We start from the raw sequence: 14,870 nt of genomic DNA, 5'->3' as shown, positions 1-14,870 counted from the left end.
TTTCGCAGTGAGCCGCGGAGTCTGAGTGCTGCGGACCTCTGGAACATTCCTGGAGCGGCTCAAAAGAGAACGTGCACAGTGGGAGATTGGACACGGCCCAAAGGAAACACAGCCAAGTTTGCATTTTATGAGCAAATGTGATCAAATCAAACTGACCCTCACCTGTTACGCGTAAAAAAAGATATAAGCCATGGGCAAATTACAATATTAAAGGCAAATATTACAGCCAGACACTACCGCACGCTAAATCCTCCATCTGTGTGGGTATTTCTGGATTTTGCATAGAGGCGGCGGTGGTGTTGCTGACATTTGTGGTTTCTGATTATATACCATCATCAGCTAATATGTCAGCAGCCTCTCAGGGTGAGGTTTGTAGCGTTAAGTGCTCCTGAGTGCTGTTGGCTGTAATCATCTGCCCCTGCTGATAAATATACTGAAAAATATACATAACGGCCATATTGAACTGCAGAAAGAGATTGTTAATTAAAAAAAAAAAAAAATTGTTGACTTATCAATTACCTTCAAAGTACAATGTTCTTGTGTCTGTTACAAGGCTTGTCATTTTCTTCCACTTTGACAGTTAGGAACATAGATCATTATATCCTTCATCCAAAGCTCAGCAACCATTTGACATGAGTAAAAACGGAAAAAAAAAAGATTTTAAACTCCATGAAAATGCATAAAATGACACCTGAAAATCAGCACTGTAAACACTGGTTGGGTGTCCTCATATGTGCACAATTTAATTTGAACTTGTGTTGTTTGTTGTTTTGTTAAATTTCTAATAGATTTTTAATATTGTTGTTAATTTATTATTTATTCGTTCAGTAATTCATTACCCTTTACCACTTCATCTTTGATCAAGGTCACGGTGGGTCTGGATTCTGCCTGGAAAAGTTGGGCACAAAGGCAAGAACACACCCATTACACAGATCCTTCATTGCAGGGTACTGTTCTTTCTGAAAATGTTTCTCCTTCTCCACGTACACCCGTAATAATAAAGATGTCAAGATGTATATTTTTGGTTGATGTTTGCAACGTTAAAGAACAAAAACAAGTGAGTTTATAAACTTGCAATTTGTATGAAAAACTTGGGAGGCACTGAGTGGATGCAACCAGTGTCAATGCCCCACAGGCCCAGGGTCTCAGAGCCCAGGGTTCAAATCTCTCTGAAGAGTTAATGTGCTCTCCATGAGTTTGCATGGGTCTCCTCTGGGTGCTACAGTGTCCTCCCACGATCCAAAAATATATGTTGGTAGGTGAAATGGCTGTGTGACATTGTCCACAATTTTGTGTGTGAGAGAGAAAGAGCGACTGTGTGAGTGTGTGAAGGCCTGGTGTTCCTGTTTCACGCCCAGTGATACCAGTGGCTATGGAGCAATCACAACCTTGAACAACATAAAACGGTTACACAAGATGAATGAATCAAAAGATTTTATGTTTTAGAAACGTTTAGTAGCATTCATTCAGTAAATAAAAAATTAACTGATGCAGAATATACCACTGAAACCAGGAAATTAATTTGTTGCTATCCAAAAGGCAAAAATTCCAAAAGGTAAAAAGGCAAAAATGTTCTTAATATTTAATGGAAAATAATGCAGTGATAATTTTTTACACATTATCGTTCTTGGGCATTTCTAAGTCTCATGTAACATGCAGTGCTCAGTGTAAAGGCGAGTTGCTGAGTTCCAATGGGGAAAAATAATATGCCTTTTGTCCTGTAAAATGATGAAAATGTCATGTAAAATGCACATTTTAACAGAGATAGTTCCAGTGTTCATTACAAATTCACTTCTGTTTAATGAGATGACTTGTGATCAGTGGTCTCCATTCCTTTCTTTAATATTTTCATATAAAATTCCCTCCACCTGTTCGCAAGCCTGGAATATAAACCACCATCTTCTTCAATGAAACACATGTAGAGGAGAGATGAGGGACTCAATCAAGATTGAGGTCTGTATTTCTGGCTCTAATAAATATTTTGTAAAATTCTATTTAGCTCCATGCCGTGGGCCATTTGCTCCCATAGTCCATCACCCAACAACTGTGTTTCAGACAGCAAGGAAAGGCAAGACAGAGCTCTTCCAAGTAAAACAGTTCTTCCAGGTGCAGCCACAGCCCAGCACAGAGATCTGTCACAGCTCCTTACCTCACCCAGCACAGAGCTCTCTCTCTCACATACACACTATTTTTATTCCACCTGGCACAGGGCTCTACCTGCTCTATATTTCACCCAGCACAGGGTTCTCACTCTTTTAGGCATCAGCTTGCTCATTTTGTTAAATATTTTACTCAGCGCTTTTGCATGTGATCGACTTGAAAGTGTTATTGGTTTCAGAGAAAAAACAAAGTAAAGGTCCTGACAGTTAGTGTAACTGTTTCTCATCTCCCAGATGTAACCTGGGATTGTTTTGTGCCAGAAAAATAAAGCTAGCGTTGTGCCCAACACTGTCTCATATTGTCTCATGTCTAATGGTATAACCTCACTATGCAAGTAACTTTCACATGGTGTTACAGAATATCCAATATTTAAATTGTCTCAATATTTTGAATGCTTGCATGTTTTATCTTCAGTTCCCTTTTTGTTTAAACTGTACATCAATCCAAAATGATTCAATTCTAAAGAATCAGCACTGAATGTACTTCACTGGGGAGTACAAAGTCTACATTTTAATGTTATTATTCATTAAAGGCTGCTGTGCAATAAACATCAAAGGCCTCTATGAGGTCTTGGCTACATTAAAAGCACAAGCAGTCTAATTACAGGCATATGCAAGTTGCATGTTAGTAAGAGATGATAAAGAGCTGCTAAAGAGATGCCCTAGAGCTTGTGGTGGAAGACAAGCTTCAGTTTCCAGGTGGCTGATCAAAATGGCATAATCCCTGCCCTTTGAGCAGGCTGAGAGGATAATAATTACACCACAGGCAGCCGGACATAAGCAAAACAAACAGGGCTTTCAAAAAAAATGCCCATGGATTTAAACTCCAACTATTAGCGATCAAGAAATGTTCAACATATGCCATGGAGTGAAAAAAAACTTCTTGGCAATAAACTCTGTCATTCTGAGGAATTACTTTTTGGGATGTTTAATCGGTGGCTGAAGGGGAACATTAAGAGATGTGTTTTATTTTGTTTTTCTTTACTTCTAATGTCTATCATTTGAAAACTTCTGCCATCCTCATTATTGTGTGAGCATTCATATAGAAAAGGCAAATGTGACAAAACTGCAACCTAGCTTGAAACTTACAGATCTGATTGTATTTCATACTAGAGAAAACAGTACAGGAAAACCTATAGGGGACAAACTAAAGTTATGTAATTGACACAAATGTAAAAGAGGGGACATTGAAGCAAAAGTGACAAGGAAAAAAAAGTGAATCCCCCTTAGTTTGGCAGTTCCCAGTACACATTTAGCCGTTGATTCAACATTGAAATAACGTAATGACTGCCGTCTAATCAACGTTCTCTTAAGGTTGAAAATGAAAGTTGAAAAGACGACTATTAGACGTATTTTGGACGTCCATTGACGTTATTAGTTGGTCCCGAAATAAATTACTTGTATAAAATGCATTTTGGACGTCCACTGACGTTGTCGATTGGTCACCACTTAACTAACTTATTATGATGGATTTTGGACGTCCATTGACGTTTAAAATGTGTCCTTGACGGACAGACTACTTTTAGACCTATTTTGAACGTCCAGGGGGCGGCACGGTGGTGCAGCAGGTAGTTTCGCAGTCACACAGCTCCAGGGACCTGGAGGTTGTGGGTTCGATTCCCGCTCCGGGTGACTGTCTGTGAGGAGTTGGTGTGTTTCCTCTGGGTGCTCCGGTTTCCTCCCACAGTCCAAAAACACATGTTGCAGGTGGATTGGTGACTCGAAAGTGTCTGTAGGTGTGAGTGACTGTGTGTGTGTGTGTTGCCCTGTGAAGGACTGGTGCCCCCTCCAGGATGTATTCCCGCCTTGCGCCCAATGATTCCAGGTAGGCTCTGGACCCACCGTGACCCTGAATTGGATGAGTGGTTACAGATAATGAATGAACGTCCAGGGACGTTCCTTGTTTACTGGGTTACATTTAGCCCTTTTAATTTTCACTTCACGTTCCACCTTAAATGGTGCAGTAGCTGCGTACGAGAACGAGGTGGCACTATAAAAAGTGGTAAATATACGGTAACTTTAGTGTTTGTGTTTTTTTAACCGTGATTAAGTTGTTTGAAATTCTAGAATTTAGAAAAATAGAAAAATGGCTAGTTCGGACATTTCTGCTATTTTCATTTTCCTCGGCTCTGATGGAGAAAATCTCCAGTGTTGTGCCTCTTTATAATAATCAATACAGGTCTCTGTTTGTGACCCTAGGGCCCCTTCTGTTTATCAGCTACTTGCCGACTGATTTCCAGCTGTTGCTGAAAGCTGTTGGAAATAGTACATTAACAGCCTTCAGATAGCTTTCCAACAGATAAAGCTCACTGCAATGTTTGCCACGATCGACACTGTGCTAGCGTCTCAAAACCAAACAAAAGCAGTTAATCAGCAACGCCCTCTCCCGCCTCAACCACATCTCCTTAGAGTTTATGCTGAAATCTAGGGTAAAACCTAGCTCCTACAGGTCGGTGCTAATGAACACTGATATAATGTAAATAACGCACAGAAAAATAAAGCATTTTCTAAATACCCTGAGTGGAAAAGAACAGCATGGCAGTAACTTTACAAGTTTAATTTAGAGCAGCTTTTAAGATGGAATGGTGAATCGAAATTATAACTTCAGCCTTGCTTTTAACACAGAGTGTGCTTGTAAATAAACTGTGTAAACGCTCTGAATGGCAAATGAACAACACAGAGCAATATGCAATTTTAATTTACAGCACCTTTTAAGGTGAAATGAAGAATCTTCATAAGAAACAGGAGAGCATGCTAATATCACGTTCATATCATAAGACAATGAGTAACTGCAACAGTATTTAATGTGGAACATGAAAATCCACCCTCCCAGTCCCCAGAGAGCACACAAGCCGGGTGAAACAGGAACATACCAGACAAAGAGAAGCAAAAGCAGTATTTCTCAGGGCACAATCAAACCACATTAGCGAGAAGAGGAGTCACTAACCCGGGAGAGCACTTCCAAAGGACTCTAGACTTCAGAGACGTGATGGAGTCAGTACAGATGTGATGCTTATTTGTCTCAATCTTTGTTAGAAGCTGTTTTGCTGAAGAACATTTTTCCCCAAGTAGAGGGCAAAACAAATGTGGAGAGGGCCAAATTTTCCACAGGGCAGGACAGTCAGCCATCTCGAGGTTGAAACAAGGCCTTGAGAACAGCACAACAGAGCAGGTGTGGCTTCTTTCTCTGCTCAGGACATCTTAACTCCATTACACATTTATACTGAAATGAGTCATCTGCTGCTTTAGAACAAGAAGCTTTGGTAAATTGTCTGATTATGGTTTTTCATGAGTTCAGGTTCAACTTGAACAGGTAAAAAGGCATATATTATTTCATTTTTTGTAATCGGTATTAAAAATTATAAAGCATATTTTCAGGCCTGAGAGTTCTTCAAATTTGAAGTCTTTCAAATCTAACACTGGAGGAGGGGACTGTGAGGAAAAAGAAACAGCTAAAAGGTAGATGGGTAGGCACAAACAACAAACAGAATATAGGCATGTTACATTACACGCAAGCATCATCTTAAACATGTCAATAACCTTTGATAACCAAGAGTAAGGGCTGTTGTGCATCATTAGAGATGTCAAATCCTACATTTCTCAGAAATATTTCTCACTCTATTTTTTTAAAGCCTTCTCAGTTGTAAAGGGTCCTTGGGGATGTGAAAGGCAGTATATAAGTGTAACATTATTATTTTTATTATAAGCTCACTGACTGCTTCATTTTTCATACACATACACACACACCTCAGTAACATCTAGAAACTCCTGACAACTGGCGAACGCATTCGGTTACTGCTCTGAAGAGTCTGTCCTCTCAGCCTGTAAACAAGGCCTTGCAGGTGAAAGTGAGTCAGACTGACTCCATCTCCATTTTCCAGTATTCTGGGTAAACATCATCCTGTTATTGTGGCTGATTGGGCTAATGAGACCAAGTGCTTGGCACTGAGATCACAACATGCTCATCTGTCTTCAATCTTCCTCACACAGCTTAGTGGGGGTCGTGTGGAGGTGTGGGTGCCTTTAGTCAATCCAGTTTGGCAAATACGACTTTTACAAGGGGGACTTTCTCTACAATAATCAGAAAGGACTGCCCATTCAAAATTAATGTTATTCTGTCAGGTTTACAGAAATATGTTAGATATTCACATCATAAAATTCTCCTACATATGGTGCATTAATTGAAACCTATGTCATGTAATCACTTTTTCTGTCACAAAAAAAGGTACAGTGGAAGTTCAAAGAGCGTAGCTGTGTGCATAGGTGCAACAGTGGTCTGAGGTTTGGCTATCTGTTATAAACCAGAAACTGATGGGTCCCCTTGTGTCTCTGGCTTTACTCAAGGTTTCTACTTCTATGTACAACATTATACACAACTGGTGTACTCTAAAAGTACAATCCATTCAGTTTTGTAAATTATTGCATAACGCTGAAGTCCAAAGACCAGGAAAGGTCTATTAAGCAAATGAACTTTACTCTTTTTATGACAATATCTGCTTTACACCACAGCTTTGTTCCCTTCCATCCAATATTCATTGCAGTAATAAGATTTAAGAAGGTGCAAGGGGCACAATGTTCCGGTAAGTTTCAAAAGATTTATGGCAAAGGAAAAAACAGTTTTAAGCTAGAAACCTGAATGTTTAGAGGTGTTTCAATAATCAACAATATGCTTTCTTTTTAACTGAAGGGTTTCTCTTCTGCTCTGCCTGTCAGTGCTGCTGTATGGCAGCTCCTCACGCCCTTACAAATTATGGGTATGTATGCATGGTTCTGTAATCTTGTGCCTTTAGAAGTATTCATGTGTGACACTATTTAATGTTTGTGTTGTTGAGGATGTCTTTACACATCTTTACACATACTCAAATTTATTTTCTTTATGTAAATTATAGAACATTGAATGTAAGACATTAACAACCTTTAATTATCAACTGCTTTATTACCAGACTGGAAATCTAAAGTATAACAATTTACAGTACATCACTTACCAATGGCAAGTCACTAACCTTTTTATGTACAATGATATCTCATAAGGTGTCAATATAACTACACAAACTATTTGCCAAAGGGTTTTTTAAATTCATTCTTAAACATTAAGGATTCTTCAATGATGATTCTGAGTACATCTATAACTTCTACATGTTTCTTTTCAGCTTCCTGTTGTCCTACTAATGAATAACTGAAACCTGTGAAATTACACAAGAATCATATTTAGAATAATTTCATATAATTCTCTAAAACTACACTGGTTTTGAAAAGTAGTGTTTTTTCAGGTTTGAAAACATTTGAGACTAAAAACTAAACGCTGTTTAGTTTAGTGTTATGACTATATTAAATTACTAAAATGATTGTGTAAACCATACAATTAATTAAAAAAAACCCACATCTTTACTCATTTTACAGAGGCTTTCAAATAGGTGTTTTGTATCAGAAAAGACATTAATCACCCTGGACTCTCATGTTGAGTAAAGTCCAGAACATAAATCTTAGCCATAGCTGTATTAAAGAATGCTGATAAGACAGACATCCAACGTAGCATTATAACCCTTGATATCTCAAGATAACCACAATCTTTATTTGTTTCCTGGGCAGAGAAAAGGAGATGAAGCACTACAAGATACAAAATGGCTGTGAGTGTGTTCCTTTCATATATATATATTTTTTTGGATATGATATTCCTAACAGGTCATCCCTTGATCTTACATGTTCTCTCTACACTAGGTCTGATAAATTTGATGAGAAGATGACGTTTGGACTGAAGGAGGTGGAACCTCCAGAGGAACTGGATCTAACCCAAGCAGATGTTGACCCCAGTATGTTAATATGGAAAGCTGTCAAACAGCAGAAATACAACAAGCCTGAAGATGACAAAGATGACCTTTACCATTCATTTGATGCAAAACTCACAGCTGACATCAAGCTGCCGGACAGTGTCCAGCCACAGTTCTATGGTCAGTCCCAGCTATATCAAGAACCTGAGGAGGACAGGGATGATCTCTACCACGCTGAACCTCAGAAGCTCATTGAAGAGCTGTTACAAGAGGAAGAACCAGTGATAACAAGTGTTGAAGATTCAGAAGAAGCAAAAATGTCTGATAAGTTCATGCACTGGAGCCCAGAAGAGGACAAAGACGACCTGTATCATGGACACATTCCATCAGAGTCGGTACTGGAAGTGATGCAAATTTTTGAAGACAAGCCCAAGGGGGTCTACACAGAACCAGAAGAAGACAGAGATAAATACTATCATGGATTTATGCCACTTTAAGCTGATTATTTTAACTGTATTCGTATACAATGTGTATTAAAAGTATCTCAGTAACTTATCTTCTGTAATAAAACCACACTTGTGACTGCTGGTCAAATAAGTTTCACCAGTAATTATTATTACCATCAACCCTGCTGTTTATGAAAAAGAAATCACAAGCTCCTTCTTGACCAGACAAAATCAACATCAGTCTATGCTCCTTTTTCAGCAGAGAAAATACGTTTATTAATTGCACATTTTATTAAAGTGTATTTTGTGTGTACATAGTATGTTTGGTTTGGTTGTTTTAGTTTTGAGGCATTGAGCATGCTGAATGCAAGCTAGAAAATTAAAGTGATCAATTGTAGCAGCAATCATTAAGAACAAGGAGAGAAGTTTACAACCCTGGTGAGCAGAAATGACATGTTATCACTTTAAAATAATAAGCATTTTATAGTCGGTTTACAAACAAATTTATCCACCTTTTTTCTGATTTGCAAAGGAATATGGGTCAGGTCACAATGATTTCTGTTTGCACTCTTCTGTCAACTAAATTCCTCAAAATGTAGCCAAACTGGTTTAAGCTGATAACTGTAAGATCGCAACAGTGCAGTCGACCAAGTTAGGCCCATGATGACATAAATTCACTTTCACATTCATAATTATCAGTCCAATCTTATTCTGTGCCTTGTCGTACTGAATCATGTACTCATCAAATCTACTATTCCACAATTCATGCAATTATTAGAATATTCTTTGGAGCAGTCTTTTTTTTATTATTTTTAGGAAACAGATCTCAGGTGGTGATCAGCACAGTTCTTCAGGACGAATGACCCCTTTCTTGATGATGATGTTGCCATAAAGAGCTGTCTCCCTGTCAGAGATTCAAGATTAATTAAAATACTGAAACAGAAGTTAAAATGTGGTAAAATTAATGCTAGATTAAAAAGAAAAACAACAACAACATACCCTGTTGCAACCACAGCAAAAGCATTTTTAGCACGCTCATAGAAAGCAAACCGCTCCAGTGTAGTTAAATTAGCCTGTAAAACAAGTGTTATCATGTAAGAAAATTTCCCCAATTATAAACTTTGATAACTGCACTGTTACTAAATGATTTATCCATCAATTCTTTATCTGTAACCACTTACCCAGTTCAGGGTTGCGGTGGGTCCAGAGCCTACCTAGAATCATTGGGCGCAAGGCAGGAATTTGAGTCATCAATCGTGTGTTTTTGGACTGTGGGAGGAAACCCATGCAGACACAGGGAGAACACACCAACTCCTCACAGACAGTCACCCAGAGCGGGAATCGAACCCACAACCACCAGGTGCCTGGAGCTGTGTGACTGCGACACTACCTGCTGCACCACCGTGCCGCTAAATGATTTATTATTCTTCCTGTTTTAATAACGTCTAATAAATGCCATCATTTTAAGCATTAATATAACAGCAAACAACCAATTTCAGTGTAAAGATATAGTGGATTAAAGTAACTGTCACATAGCTGTGACGGCTGCGTATGCACATTGGTTCCACCCTGTGGAAACTTTGGCCAGCCACACTGGTCACTGTATGTTTTGCCCTCCACAAGAGACAAGGCACATCATTGTGCATGCAAGATAGCAGAATATTCCTCCACCAAAAAAAAAAAAAGAAACATTTTCATTTAAAAACACCTCTGACAGAGATTGATACAACAGGAATAAACACTGGACTGGTTTTCCAAGCTGGAGGACACTAAAAGCATTTCAAACCTAAAAGCACTGACAAGGATCAGAAGAGTTTGTGTTTTTGTTTCATTGTACACATTTGATCAGGGAAGTGTTAGTTTCACACTGCAATTTAGTAAACACACTGAACAACTATGTTCTAAAACGTTTTTTAATATCCCGGCTGCTTTTTTGCATTTTTTTGAACCGGTTGTACTCTGTGTCCCAAATCACACCTGACTGCACTTTACCTTCTGTCATATTTTTTACACCCTATCAAGTGTGTGGCTTGGGATAAAACAGAAATAAGACAGTTGAAATCGCATTGTAAATCACCTGGTCATATCTGTCTCTGTCTATTGATGGCTAAATAATGTTCCATGTCTTTTTTTTATGACTCACTGGCAGGAGTAGGCATGATTTCTTGTTGTAGAGCTCCACATATGGTCCTCTGCTCAATGGGAGAGGGGAGGTGTGGTTGAATAGGCACTGTTTATTTTGGTCTAAGATTCTGTTGTCTCTAGTCCAACAGCCACTAGCAGAATATTGCATAACACACATTTAAATTTAGAAATGTTTTGTAATACATTTTAGTTAGACTATCTGCTGGTGCCTTAATTATCTGACCTTTTTAGTATTGGTCTTTTAGTTAAACACCAGTGAGACATGGACCTATCTTGTGTAGCGTACCTGTGGTTCTGCTTGTTTCAGTAACACAGAGTATAGGTGCCACACTGGTAGTTCTATACCCCGATCACTCTCCACAGGATCCATGACTACTGCCTGCAAGGAAAGACCTTGTTCAGTGACTGTATTAATTGTGGAAATACAGACTAGTTCAGAAGATGTATACAGAGATGAGTCAAGGCAAGAGATTTGTCATAAAGCCTAATATTAATGCATCTATAAATAAAATGAATGACCCCAGAAATGATGACCCACCTGATATGAAGCATAGGTATCAAGTGGAAGAAACTTCAATATTGCTTCCAAAAGGACAGGAATGGTCAAACCTGAAAGAATAATAAGCCAACATATTATCACCTTGAAAACAAAGCCCAAGATATTATCATCTTGAAAAATCTATGTGCAACTGTTATATAAAAATGGTCCAAAGAGAAATATGTATCTCCATTTTTGTCCATTTTTAGTTTTCTACATCATTTGAACACAGCAGTTGTGCTTCACGTCTTGTGAAATTTATTGATGAATGGACCAATAGAAATACTCCAAAGTGACTTAGAATAAAATCTTTATTACTTAGATGTCCACTAAAATATACAAAACGTTTTTTTCTTTCTCTTATAAAGTTACCATTTTGGAGAAAGTTTGCCACTTTACAGAAGTCAAGTCAGTTTGTGGTTTAACTCTTTATGATTTTACACAAAAAATACATACCATCAGCTCGTATCTCCGTGGGTCCAGATTTGCAAACAGAGGAGACAGGGAAATTTATATCTGCAAGGACTAAAACAACAACAAATTTCCTTAAATTTCCATTTAAGGAAAATCATTTTTTATTTTTCTATCTGGAAATTAAGCTCCAAAAATAGTACTTTTTGAATATACATGCTGTTTACGTGATGTAATGTAAAATAACACATCCAGCCTACGGAGGTTAAATCACCTACATTTATTTAGACATCAACATTGTGGGAAGTGTTCTAGGGGGTGCACTGTTGTAACAGGTATTACTGCTGTACAAATAGCTCCGGGCTCCTGGGGTTGTGGTATCAAAGCCCAACTTAGGTCACTGTCTGTGAGGAGTTTGGATTGTTCTCCCTGTGTCTACACTGGTTTCCTCTGGGTGCTCCGTTCTCCTCCCACAGTCTAAAAACACATATTGCTAGGACTTGCTGTGTGAAATTGCCAACTGCTTGAAGTGTGTGAGTGACTGGCTGAGTGTGTGATGCCCTCTGATGGACTGGCACCCTGTGGTGTTTTTCTTCATGGCAGCCAAGGTGACACTGAACAGGATGAAGCAGTAACAGAAAATGAATGAATGGAAAGCTTGGACAGCCTTTTCTGCTTTCTGAATTAAAATCAATAGAAGGCAACTAAACAGAGGAAGGCCATTTTGTGTGTCTTAAAGGGGAAATGAGAAATATAGAGTATGGCATCTACAGCAGTATAAGATGTTCAATATACGGGAGAACTGTCGTTTGGCCTCTGTATGATAATATGACTAAATGACTTTCAGTTTATTACATGAGCATTTCTAAATCAGTCTAATGACTCTACAGGCCAGAAATCTGCTCTGTATCACAGAGTACACACACTGTCAACTTTACACCGAACCGGTGAATCATTAGTCGCTGATGGCGCAGATAATGCTTTAAATCTGTTCATTCTAAGCTGCTTACCCAGTTCGTCTCCGTGGCCCATTTTCGCCAGAGCATACAGCAGCTCGGGCGATATAACCGCGGGGATTCCCTTTAACACCACCATTTCACAGCATTCAAATGAACAACACAAGCCACGGACGAAACCGAAACAAGTCACGTGACACCGCAGAGGCTTTCATTGGTCAGACAGACAGAGAGAGAGAGAGAGAGACCGAGAGAGAGAGATGGAGCGAGAGAGAGAGACAGAGAGAGAGAGAGAGAGAGAGAGAGAGATGTGCTTTCATTTCTTTACAAACTCAGAAATAAATTAAAAAAATAGTCGAGGACAAAACAATAAATCATCCACTTCACCACAGTAAATATTCACATTTGGATTTGTCTTGTATAATCTCAAAGCAGCCCCCTCACCGGTGTTTGTCTTGTTTGTTTGTTTTGTTTACTTTAATTAAAGCTAATGTAGTGTATAAATTCAACACGTCAAAACAAACCAGACGTTGCTTTGTGAATGCATCATATTCTTCAGGGATTTTTAACAGTGCCTTATTTCTCCTGCCGTAACGATTCTGCAGAAAACACTCTGGACTCTGAAACCTGAAATGAAGGTAAAATGTCTGGGAATAAGGTAATAACTTAGATTACACTTAGGAAGAAAAAACGTACAGCAACGAATTACGTGTTCAACACAGTAGTTTAGCGTTATGTAAATGAGTGGTTTTGTTAATTGTTGTTCTATTTAAAAAATATTCTCTAGTTTTCTCTCCACGATACACCTCAGAGTAAATTTATAACCAGGAGGTCGCTAGTTTTGAACGGAAGTCAAATTAAAACAGGTTTTTGTTGCTGTTTTTGTTGTGTTTTTTGTTTTTATTTTTTTTTTCTGAGTCTTTCGTCATGACAAAATTATGTGTACGCACACACACACACACACACACACACACATATATATATATATATATAACTAAAAAAGAACACATAGTGAATGATTAACAATGATTGTGTGAGTGAAGATAAAAGAGGTCCTGGCCCTGAAGGAATCACCTTATTTAGTACATGTTCACCTTCATCCACACAGTTGTAGCGTGTGCACTTCCAAGCAAATAAATAAATCACAGATATGGCACAAAACAATTATTCCTTTAAATTATATAAATTCCTTTAAATTATAGAGTGAAATATGGAACATTCACTTAAGGACAAAAAGTCCTTAAACACTCTGCTGGTCCGCATCTGCACTAATGTAAAACTGTTCTAAAGTCGGTTCACGCTTCCTCGGAGTGTTTATAACCTTGATTTCGTCTGTTTAGGTGTCAGTGCTTTTATTTTATTTTATTTATTTGACTTTACTATTTTTGCATCTTATTTAATTAACACAATTTTTTTGTAGTTCTCTCACAAACACTGACTCCTTTATCAGTTTGTTTTGTTGTTATTTTAAAGGCATATTTGCTTATACTTTCACCAAATATTAAACACAGACGTGTGAACAACCGACTGGTTTTGTTGGAAAATCTTCCTGAAGGAGTTTTACAATCCTTTCCATTTTCAGTTATTTGTTTGTTTGTTTTTCTATAAAGCTCTGGGTTTTAAATGTAAACTTATATATATACATATATAATTTTACATATATAAATATATTTATTTATTTATAAAGCCAAAATGCTCAGTCATACATTTGAAATATTTATTTGTTTGTGGCAAAGTAATACAAATGTTGTGATCCATCAGGTAAAACAGCCAAACTGAGGTAATGTAGCTCTAAACCAATCAAATGAAACTGTTAACTAAAGTATTTCCGAATACAGTAGAAAACAAAAGTGAACGGTCAGGTGAAGAGCTCGGAAATATGAGTTTCAGAAGCGCGGTGGACTTTCTTGTCCATCATGAGCTCAGAGACTCGGATAAGGTCTGCTCTGGTCTTTTACTTCTAGGCGGATCCTGTCTAAAGTTTATAAAAGCTGATGAGCGAATGAACATTAACTCATTGGAGTCTAAGGGTGTTTTCTGAATTTTTGTAAATCTTCAAAGGGTTAAATTCACATTTACATTCTCCTAATCTTCATATGAATCTGAATAGTTATGAGTCTGTGAAGTTTGATATGAAACGTGAAGATGAAATACGTGTAAATGTGAATTTAAGATTAGAAAGGATTGAGAAAACGTCCTTAGATCCCAGAGGGTTAACCCAGTCACGGGCCTCCTGTCATCAACAGAACATTATCTAATAAAATTTCTATTAGGGAGCCGAACTGAGATTTATTAAATCAAACAACGTGTGTAATAAATACAGTGTGGAAATCCATTGAAATTCTTTTGGGCACGTTTTAAATAAACCACTAATTTAATCTACCCACCTGACCAGAATGGAAGGGTCCCGGGACAGCTGAGTGAAATATCTCCAGTTAATGGCATTG

At 38.0% G+C, this 14,870-nt stretch overlaps 2 protein-coding genes across 2 annotated transcripts; one reads left to right on the top strand and one right to left on the bottom strand.

Moving 5' to 3' along the window:
* The first annotated feature begins 6,652 nt into the window (after window positions 1–6,652).
* si:ch211-217g15.3 (uncharacterized protein LOC368914 homolog) lies at window positions 6,653–8,424 on the top strand. The gene is made up of 4 exons (XM_066679197.1): window positions 6,653–6,739; window positions 6,847–6,913; window positions 7,749–7,786; window positions 7,878–8,424. Exons 1-4 carry the CDS (start codon window positions 6,732–6,734, stop codon window positions 8,422–8,424), a joined length of 660 nt encoding a protein of 219 aa, XP_066535294.1. The 5' UTR covers window positions 6,653–6,731.
* Window positions 8,425–8,638: 214 nt separating this feature from the next.
* Window positions 8,639–12,592, bottom strand: fuom (fucose mutarotase). Its single transcript, XM_066679702.1, has 6 exons — window positions 12,478–12,592; window positions 11,513–11,581; window positions 11,057–11,127; window positions 10,805–10,897; window positions 9,373–9,446; window positions 8,639–9,277 (listed from the first exon to the last, which is right to left on the bottom strand). The coding sequence occupies exons 1-6, from the start codon at window positions 12,560–12,562 to the stop codon at window positions 9,211–9,213; spliced, it is 459 nt and encodes a 152-aa protein (XP_066535799.1). The 5' UTR covers window positions 12,563–12,592; the 3' UTR covers window positions 8,639–9,210.
* Window positions 12,593–14,870: the final 2,278 nt, after the last annotated feature.

The sequence above is a fragment of the Hoplias malabaricus genome, chromosome 8, assembly GCF_029633855.1.
Source record: "Hoplias malabaricus isolate fHopMal1 chromosome 8, fHopMal1.hap1, whole genome shotgun sequence".
Lineage (NCBI taxonomy): Eukaryota > Metazoa > Chordata > Actinopteri > Characiformes > Erythrinidae > Hoplias > Hoplias malabaricus.
The sequence above is the reverse complement of the archived record's forward strand: the minus strand, read 5'-3'. Positions and strand labels throughout refer to the sequence as shown.

Coding starts and splice junctions, on each gene's coding strand:
- si:ch211-217g15.3 (XM_066679197.1), top strand. Junction 6,914..7,748: donor CACGCCCTTACAAATTATGG/GTATGTATGCAT, acceptor TTTCCTGGGCAG/AGAAAAGGAGATGAAGCACT. Junction 7,787..7,877: donor CTACAAGATACAAAATGGCT/GTGAGTGTGTTC, acceptor TCTCTACACTAG/GTCTGATAAATTTGATGAGA.
- fuom (XM_066679702.1), bottom strand. CDS start 12,562: ATGGTGGTGTTAAAGGGAATCCCCGCGGTTATATCGCCCGAGCTGCTG. Junction 11,128..11,512: donor CACGGAGATACGAGCTGATG/GTATGTATTTTT, acceptor TTATTCTTTCAG/GTTTGACCATTCCTGTCCTT. Junction 10,898..11,056: donor ATACCTATGCTTCATATCAG/GTGGGTCATCAT, acceptor CTTTCCTTGCAG/GCAGTAGTCATGGATCCTGT.